This window comes from Haliaeetus leucocephalus, unplaced genomic scaffold, assembly GCF_000737465.1.
Source record: "Haliaeetus leucocephalus isolate CR32 unplaced genomic scaffold, Haliaeetus_leucocephalus-4.0 Scaffold1, whole genome shotgun sequence".
NCBI classification, from domain to species: Eukaryota; Metazoa; Chordata; class Aves; order Accipitriformes; family Accipitridae; genus Haliaeetus; species Haliaeetus leucocephalus.
This window is the reverse complement of record NW_010972437.1, coordinates 4,180,531-4,196,456: the sequence shown is the minus strand read 5'-3', so window position 1 is coordinate 4,196,456 and position 15,926 is coordinate 4,180,531. Positions and strand designations below refer to the sequence as shown.

General features: G+C 38.6%; 2 protein-coding genes across 7 annotated transcripts in view; one reads left to right on the top strand and one right to left on the bottom strand.

Annotated features, from left to right (window-relative positions):
- Window positions 1-706, bottom strand: part of LOC104832731 (chromosome unknown open reading frame, human C2orf47) — an 8,244-nt gene extending 7,538 nt beyond the window's left edge. Inside the window, exons 1-2 of the mRNA XM_010569079.1 lie at window positions 639-706; window positions 105-265 (exon numbers count right to left, since the gene is read on the bottom strand). Of these exons, the coding sequence (XP_010567381.1) occupies window positions 105-265; window positions 639-706 (229 nt within the window). The remainder of the gene's footprint in view (window positions 1-104; window positions 266-638) is intronic.
- TYW5 (tRNA-yW synthesizing protein 5) lies at window positions 21-9,852 on the top strand. 6 transcript variants are annotated; one of them, XM_010564429.1, is made up of 8 exons: window positions 21-252; window positions 888-1,042; window positions 4,068-4,137; window positions 5,011-5,055; window positions 5,579-5,716; window positions 7,203-7,290; window positions 7,817-7,933; window positions 9,563-9,852. In XM_010564429.1, the coding sequence occupies exons 2-8, from the start codon at window positions 912-914 to the stop codon at window positions 9,835-9,837; spliced, it is 864 nt and encodes a 287-aa protein (XP_010562731.1). In that variant the 5' UTR covers window positions 21-252; window positions 888-911; the 3' UTR covers window positions 9,838-9,852. The 6 variants fall into 6 exon arrangements, with proteins under 6 accessions (XP_010562731.1, XP_010562739.1, XP_010562722.1 ...); XM_010564437.1 differs by having other exon boundaries at window positions 21-1,042; window positions 9,581-9,852; XM_010564420.1 differs by having other exon boundaries at window positions 21-1,042.
- The last annotated feature ends 6,074 nt before the right edge of the window (window positions 9,853-15,926 follow it).

Here is a 15,926-nt window from a genome sequence, read left to right as displayed (position 1 = left end):
CGGCTTCGCGCCGGCTGGGTGTCGTGAGCGGGGCCTCGCTGGAGCGGGCCGGGACCGGACGGGGAGACGAGGGAGGACGGAGGTTTCCCGTGACGCCTCCTCACCTGGCAGAGCCGGTGCGGACAAGCCGCAGGTTTTGGCGTTACGTGGCTCCCGAGAGGTGTCGCGATCCACGAGGTTGCCGGTGAGGTCAGGAGCTTCTGCAGGCAAATCCCTCTGAGCCGCTGAAAAGCTGTGACGGCGGACCTCCCTGTGAGTTCGTTTTCTTTGACAGCGGTTAAAAAAAGTGTGATTGCTGGTTTTGTTGCTTTGGCAGCGCTGCTTCCTTTTTTTCTCCAAGGTCCCGATTCAAAGCAGAAGTGTCTTTCTGCCGGTTTTCGTGCGTGCACTGGATCAAACCTGTTCGTGGTTGTCAGCGTCAAGGAGCCTTAATACAGGCGGAAAGAGCTTCCTTCATCAGAGCGTATAGCACCACCGTAGCTCACAGGCTACGCCTTCACCGTGTGCTCTTTTTTCTGTTTCTGCCAAGCTCTGGCTGGGATGACTTGAAGCTATTCCTTAGTCTGGCTAGATTCCTCAAGGGCCCCAGCACAAAGTGAGCGTTACAATTGTCTTTGCCTCTCCGTATTCTTCCTTACCCCGCTGGGAAAGAGAATATAGTATATAGAGAAACAGTCCCACGATTTACTGCATTTTGTTTCAACATTCAGCATTCTGATTCACGTTGTTCGTTTGTGAAGAGATCAGTTGTGACTTTGTATAGTGGGCCCTGATATTCAGCTGAGTTGTTTGCGTCTACTTAGTCTGAAAAACTAATTCTGATTTTTGTCCACTGGATACTACGATCATTTCAGCATTGATTTTTTTTTGTTGTTGTTGTTGTTTAGAGAAAGCCAGTAGTGCTGAAAGGAATGGAACTGGGCACTTGCACAACCAAATGGACAGTAGATTACTTGAGCCAAGCTGAAGGATCTAAAGAAGTAAAGATTCATGTTTCTGCAGTGCCACAGATGGATTTCCTCAGTAAGAACTTTGTCTATAGGTACTTCATTCCAAAGCCACTTATATTTTAATAGCATGTGCTCGTAACTGTCACACATACAGTGCATCTGTTTGAAGCTAAGGGTGAGAATATGAAGATACTTTGTGAAAACTTTAAATTACGTATCAAAGTACTGTCCTTGATTTCCCCTTCTACTTTTCATTCCACCAATATCTCAACACCCTGAATAAATACTACAAGGGTGAAAGGAGGGGCCAAACAGGGCCTTAAAAGTGATGGCATGAAGAACTGTTATGAAGATATTTTGACAGAGCACTCTTGTAGGAAATCTGAGCCTGGCATTTGCTGGTGTTAATAAAAAAAAACAAACTGAAAACTCCTTGATACTAGATGATATGCTATTTTGTTCTAATTATATGGTGTGTTTTCAGTGTTACTGAATAGTGCTAGTTTCTGACTCACCATGTGTCTGAACCTCTTTGAATGCTGGCATGTGGCAGGCATGCTATTCCACTCTAGAGCGATGTTACTAATTAAAACCAAGCTCCTTTCAAAGTTAGCATGTGCAGTTCTCAGAATGTTCGAACTACTGGATATCACATGTTTCACCAGCTCTTTTATCTTGATGTGGGTCACATAAACTCTTGATCTCCCCTGAAGTTCCTCTCATGTAGCTGCCAGAACATTTCTTCAGAGTTCATCTAATCCCAGTGATTGTGTTGTTCTTCAAGGGTAAATGCCTTTATTTTAGTTTTTTTCCCTAAGTGGGAACAAGATGTGTTCGGTCTGTTAAACTTGTAAGAAGGCTGAAGCATACACTGTAAATGTAAACAAGCTACAAGTCTCTATGAGTGGAGCCTTTTGTTCAGGAGAAAAAACACCTTATAATCATGCTGTATTCTGCTCATGGCATAATGAACTTCTGAATCTTTGAAATTATGTTGTACTTGAATGATTTTTGCCTTATCTCCATATTTCCCCCCCATTTCATTTCTTATTAGAATTTCTCTCATTGTTAAGTTTGCATCCAGTTGATCCGGCCTGCTTGGTTTGTAGACAGCCATATGGAGGTGCTCTGATGATGCTTCATTATAGCAGGTGTTAGGACTTTCACCTACTTCACTTGAAATTCAGGAAGCTTTGACTGTTTCCACAGCAAGCCCCTGATTCTAATATGAAGGGAGAATAAGTAGAACTAAACGAATAGAAACACTGAGGACTTAACATGCAGTTCCATGAGTTTAAACTGATGCACGTGAGTAGTACTGCAGTCCTGTTGCAAGTTGTGTGCTCCTACCCCTGTCTTTGTGTTGGTTCTGGTACTCAGCCAGCCATGTTGTGATGTGCTGCAGAAATCTGAATGTTTTTCTGCTGTTTTAGCTTTGCAAGCAGGTTCACCATGAGGTCAGATGAGTGCCAGTGCTAGCGTAAGGAAGGAGATGGGATGATTAGGGTAGACAGCAAGAGCAAAGCTGTGGCAGCACCAGCATGCATCAGTTTAAGCTGTCGTGGAGCTCTGCTCTCACTTTCTTCAGTAGCAAATGTAAATGGGCATGATACAACAGTTCAGCTGAAGTCAGAGGGTTGGTTTTTGTTTGTTTTTCCATTGACTTCAGTGGTTGTAGTATTTGACTATTACAAACAAGCCTGAAATGTTTAGAGAAGCGGTCTAAGTACTGTCAGATGCAGGTCACATTCCGGTAGAAAGGATAACAGGATCACGAAAAATTTTGCTTGAGTATAGTTTCTTCTTAACCCTGGGTACTTGGTGGTTGCTCTGAAATTTGATATCTACATGCAATATATTCGTTACCCAGTGACACTTAATATGAGATGGTAAGTTGAATGAACACAACATTGAATTCATAACATAATATTCGTAACAATGAATACATGTCCTATTTCTTCTTGTGCTTGGTTTGCCATTCAGCTATCAACTGATGCCAAAATCTGTAATCCTTATGAAAAGCTCCCATTGTTTAAATAAATATTGAACACTTTTATTGACTTCAGAGGGACAGGCTGTAATGTCTAGTGATTCTTTTTGAATCTTCTGAAGTTGTGTTTAATAAATTCAAGGAAAACTGTAAAAAAACACTTGAAAATACCAAGATTCCTGTGTTTTGCTCAGCTGAGGTAGTACATATTTAAAAAAAAATCAGATAACTGAAATAAATTTTATAGATCTACAAATGAAGATAGGTATCTGTGTTCATGCACAGATTCATAGCAGAAAATGCATAGATATAAACATATGTATATCACCTGCAGTAGTTTTCTTGATGCTGAGCTTTTCTACAAATTTATAAAAATGTACAGTAAACAAGCCTAAAAATGACACACCGTTAGAGAAATAGTCTAAGCAAGTATTGTCAGGTGTTGGCCACAGTTTGAGTCTAATTTGACTGTGAAGAAATTTCCTGCACTGTGACCTGCATTCAGACCTCTTAAGCTCAAGAGGGGATCTTATCAAAGTGTATAAATAGCTGGTGGAAGGAGTAAAGAAGATGGAACCAGATTCTTCTCAGTGGATCACGGTGACAGGACAAGAGGCAATGGGCACAAGCTGAAATATAGGAAATTCTGTTAAACTATTTAAAAAAACCCCCCTTTTTTACAGTGATGGTGGTCAAACAATGGAACAGGTTACCCAGAGAGGTTATAGAGTCTCCATCCTTGGAGATAAGCAAAACGCAACTGGACACTGTCCTGGGCAATCTACTGTAGTTGACCCTGCTCTTGGCAAGGGGATTGGATCGGAGGATCTCCAGAGGTGCCTTCCAGCCTCAGCAATTACATGATTCTGTTTGGATATACATTGGAACAACTTACTAAAGCAGAGAGGTTTGTAAGTGTAGGATTTCTATCTTGGTAGAACTCTTCAAACATCCACTGCAAACACTGATTAGTCACCATGTTAAATACAATATGCTGCTCTTTTTTTTTTTTTTTTTATCTTCAGTTATACTAGATATGCTAAGGGAATTTATGATTTTAAACCTGGCATTTAGACCATGTGTTGTTACATTGATTCATTGTATAGATTTAAATATTTATATTTCAGAACTCTGCCTTTTGATGTATTTGTACAAAGAGCAGCTGAAGTCAAACACAAGGAGTACTTTCTTTCTGAGGTAATTTCCTTAGTGTCACAGTTTCTTCTGTCAGTTATTTTGCCAGTATATGGAGGGGAAAATGACGAATTGTAATTTAAAGTCTTACTCCAGTAAAGCACTCGATCTTAGAATTAACTGTTTTGTGTGGCTTGGAGCCAAGGAAAAATGTGGGGAGAAGTAATTTTTCTTGGAAGTTGTTTTGTATGTGTACAGTGTGGTTAACTTCAGTCATCCTCTTTCTGTTAACAAAACCTGCTTACATGAGCAAAAATTCCAGCACAAAATTTAGAAATCAAACCTTGCTTTAGAATAATAACTGTATCATTTATGTGTTTTGCAAGAAAATGTCATGAATACATCTGCTATCAAAATACGAATACAGATTTATTGCCACATAATTTGTGAGTACCAAATGTGTGGCTATCTTTACATATCAGTGTTCAAACTAGGGATTTTTCAGATAACTGTGATTAGGAAGCAAAAAGTTTTGAATGCAGACATGCTTTTTACCTTTTATACTACATAGGATGCTGTAAGTTTTAAAGCCAGTTTAAATAGCTTCCTGCACCAGTGTTCTGAAGAACTTAAATTATAATCTGTATTTGCTTTGAATCTGTTCAGTAACAGCAACGCTGAAGCAGTTGATGAGTCTCGCCCCACTTTTCTTGCTCTCAGTTAATGTATTTTTCCCATTTCTTGGGACGAACAGCAGGGAGCAGTAGAGTAAAGGCAGCATAACAAAGTAGCTGAATTTGTAAATGCCATTTATTTGTACCATATTTTAATGAAGCCCTGCATTAGATTAATGAGAAAATACAGGCTTTTTGTTTAAGTGTGTTTGTAATTCTTATTAAAAAAAACAAAACAATTCTCTTTTTGTGTTCTCTTCAGGATGAAAAGTACTATTTGCGATCAGTGGGTGAAGATGCTAGGAAGGTGAGTTACTTGAGATTACAGTTCTAATATTGTAAAGTCGCAGTTTAGGAATCTTTTTAAAAGCCTGTTGTCATCTGCTGGCTGTGTAGTACAGGCACACAACTTGCTTATGGTCACTTGGCCTGTGAAACTGACTGGATTTAGGTCAGAATATTTAAACCTAAGTGTCTAAAATAGTTGTTCTTATATGAGAGCTTAGCTGATCACTAAAGAGTACATTCCTCACCTCCCATTCTTTAGCTTTTGTTGTAAACTAATATAAAAGGATTTCTGATGATGTCTTGCTTCTTCAGTGTGATTTCTAGCAGCTGTGGTTCAAAGCAGCTCTCTGGCTGTTCTCATTAATATTGTTGACCAAGTCACTGCTGAAAGGGTGACCACCAAAAAGCATTGCTATTTCCAGCTATTCGCCAATGCTGAAGTTCTAGCCGCGTGTTTCATATGATGGGAAATGATAGTGAAGTGCTCCCTTATTTTAATGTGCGTATATGGTTCTCTGAGAGTTATGTCCTTTTTGTTTCAGGATATTGCAGATATCAGAAAGCAGTTTCCTGTTTTGGCAGAAGATGTTCAGATTCCAGAGTATTTTGAGAAGGAACAGTTCTTCTCTAGTGTATTCCGCATCAGCTCAGCTGGATTACAGTTATGGACACATTATGATGTAGGTAATACATGTGTTTAGCAGAAAATGTTGCAGATGGTGTTAAGGAGTTGAGATATTAAGGTGCAGATCTCTGACAAAGATCAGTTAATGACAAACCTCATGTATTTTGAAATAGTGAAATGAATCACATTCAGTGGTACAGTGAATTTTAAATAGATATATTGTGTGGGCATAATATCTTACTGTTTTTATGTCTAATTCCATACTTGTAATCTTAAATGATGTTTGATGTTGTTCCCTTTTTTTTTTTTACTGTCTTGCATTTCAGTTAAAGATCTGAGACACAATAACTTTCAACATTTTTGTCTTTAAGATTACCTTCATTTTTTTATTCTAATGGCCAGATTGTTGGTAATTGTACAATGATTGTGGTGCTCTGTTGCTGCAATGTGGTAGATTCCAAATAAGATTCTCTTCTAACATTGTGCTGTGTAATTCTGAATAAATTTATTTATAAGAAAAATAGTTTTTTCCATTATAATTAGGAAAAAGAATCCTTTATCAATAGAAAGTCAGCAAAATGAGGTAGGGGTAACACTGAAAGAAAATGTATTTTGTATTATATTTTGCTGGTTTATATGTCTAAAGTATGGTATGCCTTTGTGTTTTAAGATGGAAGAACTTGATTCCTATTTAAGGAAAACCACAAAGTTGTTGGAAAGCAATATTGTGTTTCCAGATATACTACTGTCGTGGTTCAACCCCAGCTGGCAACTAAGCACCACGCAGCCGCTCGCTCACCTCCCTCACAGTGGGATGGGGGAGAGAATCAGAAGGGTAAAAGTGAGAAAACTTGCAGGTTGAGATAAAGACAGTTTAATAGGTAAAGCAAAAACCGCACATGCAAGCAAAGCAAAGCAAGGAATTCATTCACTACTTCCCATCGGCAGGCAGGTGTTCAGCCAGGAACAGGAAAACAGGGCTCCATCACATTTTAATGGTTACTTGGGAAGACAAACGCCATCACTCTGAACATCCCCCCCTTCCTTCTTCTCCCAGCTTTATATGCTGAGCATGATGTCATATGGTCTGGAATATCCCTTTGGTCAGTGGGGGTCAGCTGTCCCAGCTGGGTTCTCTCCCAACTTCTTGTGCGCCCCCAAGGCTGGGGTGGTGTGAGAAGCAGAAAAGGCCTTGGCTCTGTGTAAGTACTGCTCAGCAGTAACTAAAACATCTCGGCATTGTCAATGCTGTTTTCAGCACAAATCCAAACCATAGCCCCATACTAGCTACTATGAAGAAAGCTAACTCTATCCCAGCCAAAACCAGCACAACTATCTGTCAAGAATGCCTAAGGGGATAAAGTAACTCACATTCTTGAGTTTTTTATATTAATTATATGTGGAACCTCTTTTAGGTAATTCTTAACATGTGAAGGTTATAATAATTCCCTCTTTTAAGCTGATGATACTTTAGATTAGTTGCAAGCTATGTATTCATTCTTAACTCTTGGCTGACACCTCTCTTACTATGCTTATTCCAGGTAATGGATAATTTCTTAATCCAAGTAACAGGAAAAAAACGAGTTGTTTTGTATAGTCCTCAAGATGCACCATATTTATATTTATCAGGTATGGATGTCATACGTATCTAGTTCAGAGTTTGGTGATCGTAGTTGCCTTTCCAGCTCACAAGTGTTGCACTGTAGAAAAACAAATCGCTAACGGACAGCTTGATGTAAAAGAAGTCATTTGGTCCCTTAACTCTGATCCTGTTTGCATTAGTCAAAGCTAATCATTTTAGTGGGGCAGGTTAGGAAATTTGCAAAGAAGCGCAGCAGCTTTGCCTGGTTGTTTTCAGCACCTATCTGTGGAGGAGTACAGTGTTCTGTCTGGATTCAAAATGGTGTCTTAAATGTCAGGGAAAGTGTCTTTTAGTGTTAATAAGGTTGCAGTTACAGGAGAAATATAGACAACAGGGGAACGTGTCTCTTCAGTAAATGAGGAGTGCCATCAGGTTTCCCTGGTTTTTAGAAGAGTTACAGAAAAAGAAACCAGTAATTTGATTCAAAAACTGCCATTTCCAGCAATGTGATAATGCTTTGTTACTGTTGGAAGAGTAGGAACGTTTACTCATTACTTCTGAAAACTTTCCTAGGTACTAAGTCAAAGGTGCTGGATGTGGATAACCCAGATTTAGAGAAATATCCCCTTTTTGTGAAAGCCAAGCGCTATCAGTGTTTTCTGGAAGCAGGAGATGTGTTATTTATTCCAGGTAAGTAACAAATAGTTCCCGACCATGTTGTGTTTTTAAACAGTTTTGTTTGCAATTTCTCATTTCTAGGGATGGTAAGAGGTTACTGAAGCATTTCTGTGTTATAAGTAGGAGCATCTAAAGACATTGGCAAAACTTGTTTACTTCTTCAAACTGTACTAATTAGCCTAATAAAAGGTATTATTTCATCTACCTACAAATCTTGCCTTCCCTCAGGATTACACTGTATGCTTCTGAATTTGTGTCTTAATAGATTAGTACTATAAAAAACAACTTGTGAACTCTGAAATTACTTCAGTGACCTGAGTTTTCTAATGACAGAATTTGAGTGAAGTACCATTTCTGTTCTTCTGTAGCTTTGGCACTTGAGAACTGAGGCATGTGATTTGATGAGATTTATGGATGGTAGAGTTATTGGACTGTCTAGAAATTTATAATCACTTTTGGGGAATGGAAAGACAAGTCCTAACCATTTTTCTGCACAAGCAGAAAATATAAAGCTGCTTCCTAGGCTGAGATGACAAAATTCTGGTGATCAGGGAAAGGCATTTGAATTACTCCTATTGAACTACTCCTACTTGTTACTAATTTTTTATTTTAACTTATCATGAGCTTGTCGCAGATACTTACTCTGTTGCTTTTCCTATTATCTGAGCAATATAAACAGGCCAGTAAAGAAGAAGGCAGTAGGTTTTTAGAAGTTTTAAAATAGATTCTTAACCTTGGACTCATTACTTAATTTTCAACTTAACATTTGTGTTTCTTTGTTAAGAAACTTTTGGTTACAGTTTGTGAAAGGTATGTCACACTGTTGCTAATGTCAGCATACATAATTTCTCTTTTATTCTATGCAATACAGATATTAGATTGTCTTTGCCAGTAGCTGTGCTAGTCCAAACTTAAGACACACTCAGCAGTCTTAAGAATGACTGGGGAGTATAGGGATTTTTGAGTCCAGAGAATGGTGCTAGCTTTGTCAGCATTCTGGAATGCATACCACTGAAAAAAAGATGTTCTTTGAGAAATGTGTGTGATTATTATGGAGAAGGTAGAAGCAGCCCCTCTTCCTAACCTGAAAGAAACTTTTTGTTCATTTCTCAGAATGAGCTTTTCTATGTCTTCAGCACATACAAGCAACTAGGCTGCAATAAGCATGGCATTCAGTCTTTTAGCTTAAATTGAAATAGGGTAAATATACCATATTAAACTTATTTTTAAAATGTACTCAATGAGGCAAAAATGTCTTTGGTTCCTTACCACAGCCATGATGATTCAACTGAAAAGCCTCATGACTTCATTAAGAAAATATTAGCAACTGCATTCAGAGCAGATGAGTGAGGTGAACAGGGAAGATGTCTTATTTTCATCCTACACATGCTTATCATTTGCTTACATCTGAGTGTCTCTCTATACTTCAGCAATTGTTACTTTTGTGTGAAGTTATGGATTGATGTAAACGTCTTGAAGAACTTCTTAAATTTAGTACAACGCAATATATTCAGAGATGAATATTTATAAATAAACAAAAAATACCGTAATTGAGGCTTCTCCTCAACTAGATTTAGTCTGGGCGATTCTGACAATTGTTATGAGTCACATGGAAGTTTCAGATAGTAATTTTCATTTTAGACGTTCTTCTTTCTACAGCTTTGTGGTTCCACAATGTAATTTCTGAGGAATTTGGAGTGGCACTGAATGTCTTTTGGAAGCACCTTCCTGCTGAGTCCTATGATAAGAGTGACACTTATGGAAATAAAGATCCCACAGCAGCCTCTAGAGCTATACAGATCTTGGACAGGGCCTTGAAAACACTTGAAGAACTACCTGAGGAATACAGGGATTTTTATGCTCGGAGAATGGTGTTACGCATCCAAGAAAAAGCCTATAGGAATGATTATGGATAAAATAACACACTGTAATTCAGCAAGCTCCTGTGAAAGTAGAAAATGGTATGTTAATATGTGAACTGTCCATGTGTACATACATGCACTTTCTGTAAGACTAATAAAAACTATGTTGGTAAAAACTTTGTTATAGATGAGTGGTTATCTTGCAGATTTTTTTCTTGTTTTTCTTCATGTGCAGTGCGTGCACAGTCTGCTTCATCTGGTGATGGTCTCTCTTCTACAACAAGGCATACATTTGCGGTGCCTGCACTTACAACTCTACTTTTTTGAAGTGTTCTACTGAAATTTTTCTGAACAAAAGTTTTGGTATCTGAGCTGGGCTGACAGCACATATACTTAGAAGTAACTCCACATCTTCCTGAATGCTACCTCGTTTATTAAAGTTTAGGAAAGCCATAGTGGTTTCAGAGGAGGTCCAGGAAAGCTATTGGTGATGGTTTTAACGGTCATGGTATCTTTTTGAGTAATAGCCTGGTAATAAGAGTGGGGAGTTTCTGCTCCCCCTTGTGGTGAAACTGAGAGTAGGCATGGGGAAAAAAGCAAAGGCTAATCACGCAAAGTTAAGCTTAGAATTGTGCAGCAGCTTGACCGCAAAGTAAGTGATTTACCCCTTCCCTAGCTGAATAATGTATTGTGCAGGAAACCTTGTCTGTCAATGTCCCAGTGCAGTTGGGCAGCATTGCTGTTTCTGCAGCTGTGAAACACTTGCAACTAATGTGCCCACAAATCCATCCAGCTACAGTCCTAGAATCTGAAGTTCATAGTTCTGGAGTAGATGTGGAAACTATTGGCAGCAGTATTTGAGATGCATTATGTTACCATATGAAAGGGGGTTGCATCGCACCTTTTGGGATGGAGCCTGTTGTACAGGCATTGTAGATGGTTACTTTTCAGCTGATTACAGTGCTTACAAAAGCCTTGTGAAATAAAGATGGTCATCTCACAGAAAAGATAGGTTATCATTGTCCCTTTGAAATCCCTCTGACGTTATTACTTGTGCTGTCTGGGGAATGCAGCATTTACCTGACTTAGGTCAGTCTGTTACTTCTAGTGGTGTTTTTTGAGAACTGCAACTTGGCAAAAGCTCTTAGACTAAATAGATATGTAGTGTTAATAAAGTGCTGGAAAAAACTTTCTCCAGAAAAGCAGATTATTCTTCTAAACCTGTTCTTCTTGGCAATTCAACACGGTGAAAATAGTCTGCTACCATGTGAATGGGCACCCGGCCATCTTAATGAATAGGCATGAATGGAACCAGCCAAGCGATTCTGATGGGCATCATTGTATGTTCTGAGGGTAGAATTTAAATTTGGGATCACAAATAGGTCTCCCAAAATTTCTCTTTGGGAACGAACAAGGACTGCTTGTGCATACTGCTGAGACAGAATCTGTGTCTGTTAGGCTGGGGAAGCCTCTTGGCTTTGTTGGACTGGTAATGTCGAGGGCCCCATCTAAAATTGCAGAGGTGTACAGAGCATATTCTTTGTGTTTTAGGACTAAATGGAGAGGCTCAGAGAGCCTGCAGGGTTAGACAAAGCTGTGTTCCAGCATTGTGCCTGCACAGCTATCGCTTTTAACTCTAACCACTGGCAGTTTTTCAATATGCTGGTACAGAGAAGTACTGTGCTGATCCCTCATTCTGCCACTTCTTGATTCTCCATTCCCAAAAGAGAGGTGCTAGCCTGGTGTTCTCAGGCCCCCTCAACAGTCAAGTATAAATAAGGAAAACTTCATGGAGCAGCAATCAGTGTATGAGTGATCTGCTTATGTCTCAGCTTGTGAGAAGTGCCTGCTGTGCTCCGGAGGGAGGATGGGAGCCATTTGGGGCTCCTGGGGAGACGAGAAAGTAAAAGGAGGAAAATCCTGTGTGTCAAATGCATTCACTGCTGTGCCACCTAACGGTGATACTAAGATTTTCAATACTTGTTTCATAGTATGTATGTAAAAAGCATAAACAAGTATTAAGAATGCCATTTTGAATATTTTTCAATCCCCCTTTTTATTTGGTGTGTGTGGGCTATTAAACTATTAATTTAAACACCTTAGGCCAAATCAAACCCTTGCATCCCTCATTTGCAGTTATTAGTGCTGAGGTAGCCCAGCAGGAAAGCTGCAATAATTCACTTGCTTAGGCTAGCATGAAGTTTGGATTGGAAAACGTGTATCGGGCTGGGAAAAGAGAGTCATGCTGAATTAAATGTGAGCCAAGTGCTATAGCAAGTGCAGCTATTTCTTCTTCACCCTACCAACTTTAAAATGAAACCTTTATTTTCATATGTCAGCAAATGAGGTTATCTCACCCTGATCAGCTGGTGGATAACCCAGCGCTGCTCATGCTTCTCTTCCAGTGTCCCGTGAGAAATCTCTGCAATGATAGTGTGTGGGGGTGTTCCCTCCCCATGACCCCTTTGGTTTTCACTTCTCTAAGACTGTCAGTAAACTCAACCAGATGTGATATAAGTGCATATTCAAGAAAGATCAACAAAAACTATTCTATGTAGATCAGTGGGAAAAGCAGCACAATAATTGTTCTGTCAGTGCCACCCTTTTTTCACTTTGAACCAGTTTCTTCAATTTCTAATTAAATAATATAAAACAGTTGTTCTGAAATGCCATAAAAGAAGAAACAAAGCAGTTTATAAATGTATTTTCTTAATTTGAGCGTAATGTGACTAGTGATAAAAATCTTGAAGTTACTGTCTTAAAAAAAACAAATTACTTGGTGCTTTCTAACCACTGTGCTACATGGTGTGAAACAGGCAATACAGTCATGAAGGAATGGTGAAAGCATAAGAGGAATAACGTCCAGCTAACAGTGATAGAATACACGTAGCCACACTTAAAAATCCATTACTGAAATAAAGAATTAGAGCCACTGACATTTTGTGGTAGTTTGTCCTTTAGAGACCTAAAGCAAAATGGGATCATGCCATAGTAAACCAGATGAAGTTGTGGTAACAGGTATTAGAAAAATAAAGACCATCTTAAGCATTCAAAACAGCCACTTCAAACAGTGTATTCAACAGAGGAGTTAGGCGATGCAGACTGCCCAGGACTGAAAGATGAGTTAAGATACTTAAACAGACAGTATCTGAAATCAGCAGTTTAAACTTGGCACACCCCAAAATCTGAATTACTCTAAAAAGTTGGTGACTGAGGCTTTTAAAATTCATTGCAAAAAAATTATAAGTTCATTGCAAATCAACACCTGGAAAGATTTATTCTTGGTCATATGAAATATAAAGGACAACAAATAATTTCAGAAGATAAATGTTTTATACGTTTTTCTTAAAGTGGTTGCTGTGGAAAGAATCAAGTGAAAAAATTATGTCAAAATATTCTCTCATCAAAGTATTAAACAGGTCATTAAAAATCTGCCTATCATGTATGTGCTGAAGATCTGATATACCTAACTTAAGAAAATGTTTCTCTCCAGGAACTACATAGAGTCTAGGTTCTTAATACAAGTGTCAAGTTAAATGCCTAATGTGAAAGGGTTTGACTTGATCATGAAGGATCAGAAATATATTTGCAATCCTTTTTAAATATGTAGGATGAAACTATTTGCCTCATTCACGCTGTTAGTCCCACAACAGGACTACTAACTTGACTAAGATGAGGATGATTTTACCATAGTAGAGGTTACGTTACACATGGTGTGATCCCAATATGCGTTACTTCACAGCTTCAAAAAAATTCCTGTACAGACTTGATTCTTTTTTCCTCTGGCCAAAATGTTATCTTCCCAAACCTGAGACACATATTTCTATGCAGACAACACAGGTGTTGAAGATACATGTTCTGAGATAGTAACTTTTACAAAGGATTCTCTATAAGTTAGCATCATTCAATAACCAAAGATTCTGGTGTTACTAGAAGGACAGATTAAATTTAAAATTTTTTTTTTGACAGTTATCTAAGTTTGTGGTAAAGTTGCATGTTAAGATTTCCTATTTTGGTTTGGGTCAGACTCTAGAAGTGGAGATAGATTCTGAGCTCTGTATGTGGCGATTCCTGAGAGCAACAAGAGCAGATTACTTCCTTTCCAATCGCTATCTGTTGTTCCTAGTCAACATTTTTAAGAGCAGATTGAACATTAAAAGAACTGCTCAACCATGTAAAATGCGCAGCTCTGCACGCGATGCTATGTCCGTACAAAAATGCTCAGAAGCTATTGCTTGCAATATTAACACAGATCGCAGTAATGGACAATTTTTGCTGTGAAAACGTTTATACTTCAGCTGTCAAGCAGTACATGAAATGCCTAAAACTTCCATCACACAAAATCAATGTATTTCTCATGATGGGGAATGGGAAAGAAGAGCTATACAGATGGCTTGTAACGGATGCAATAGCTTTATCTGACACCCAGGCTTAGGAGTACTGCTCAGAGGGTAAACTCTGGTGCGGGAGATGTGAAGAGCGTTGTTTTGCACTTCAGCACTGGTATGTCTCTTGACTGTTTTCCCTGTCTTGCAGCAGTGCTTTCTTTAGAAACGATTCAGCTCTAAAGTGCCAAGTTTAACAAAGGAAACTAACAATTGTGACTGAAAGTGCTCTCTGAAAGCTTACTGAAAGAAGGAAAATTTATTCTGAACCTTGAAGTAATGGCATTCTGCTCCTTTTCAAGTACACGAGATGTTTATACACATGATGAAAAAACAGATAAGAATTTATTTTTACCTTTTGTTCTACCAGACGCTTTTCTGGTAATTTGCTTAAGTAGAATTCGGCACTTCTTGGGTCATGTGGAAACATGTAATGAAGCCCTAATGACAGGAAACCACAACAAAGCCATCACTACTTTATAACCCACCCTACACTACATGCAAAATGACTGCCTGAATCAGTTTTCCATGGTTTCCACAGTGATGTGGAGCAGCTAATCCTGTGCAAGTGTTTTTTGTCAGGAGGAGTGAATTATGCTGTTAATATTGATAGAATGAATTTAGTCAGGAACAGTATGCCTGGCACTGGGAGAAGCAGTGCCTCTCTGCCACATAGGTGTTATATGATCTTGCATTAATGACTTCATGTTATTTTATTCGAGTTAAAAACAGTCACCTTCCATCTGAACAGAGTTAAGAGACCAGTAAGACCAACAGAAAGCCAGCTATGGTGTTAGGGTCTCCATCAGCAATAGTTAAATGTGCCTAAATTTTCATCAGGCTATGAGCATCAGAAGTAAACTTCTTTTCCTTTAATCTATCATCCTTACACAAATGAAATGAGATTTCAATATAAGATTAAAAAGATTGTGAAGAAGTAACTCCAAAGGTGATTTGAAAAGGCTGTCTCTTGTGGATTGCAGTCTGAGACATCTGCCTTTGCTTTTGTATTGCACAGGGACACCAGACGCACAATTCATGTCTGGGGATTCTGCTAGGCAGTGATGTACCTAAAAACATGGCTCACAACAGAGCACAGTCATTCAAAAATTTTTACCGTTCTTTAACTTCTCATATTAACTGATAAGACCCCATGTAATTTAAAATAAGCATTCAAGGTAAATGGATGGGTATACTTTAACCTCAGTGCTTCAACTTCCAGCCTGTACGAGACAACAAATATTGTTTATTTGCAGAGATGAAGTAACTATCAGCTTAGGAAAGACAGTATTGTAAGAAGCACCATAAGAGGGAAGAAAAAACAGGTGATATTTTCTTTCTGCAAATAGCTCAAAAAGAACCTGTTGGGAAAACTTGAGCACATGATCATGCACAATCACTTTTATCTGTGAATGCCCACAACTGTAACATCCTAACTCCTGAACTGACTTAGCAGTCTTATTTAAAATAATTTCTATGACTATTTAATTACATGGCACTCCTGTTATCTCTATCAGGAATAATGCTAATTTAGTAAGAGAACAGCTCACCATGAAGTGCTTATGCTAACTTAAGGGATGCAGCAGGATGTTATCAATGGGAGGACAGAAAAGATTGCTCCTTTCAGCAACATGTTAAAACTTAGACCCTTAATCACCTTTCAAAATTAGGGGCCAATACTGATTTATGCAGCAGCATTTACAGAGGTGCAATTAAATTAATACTAGATAGGAAGAAGGTTACCAAAGTTTCTAGTAT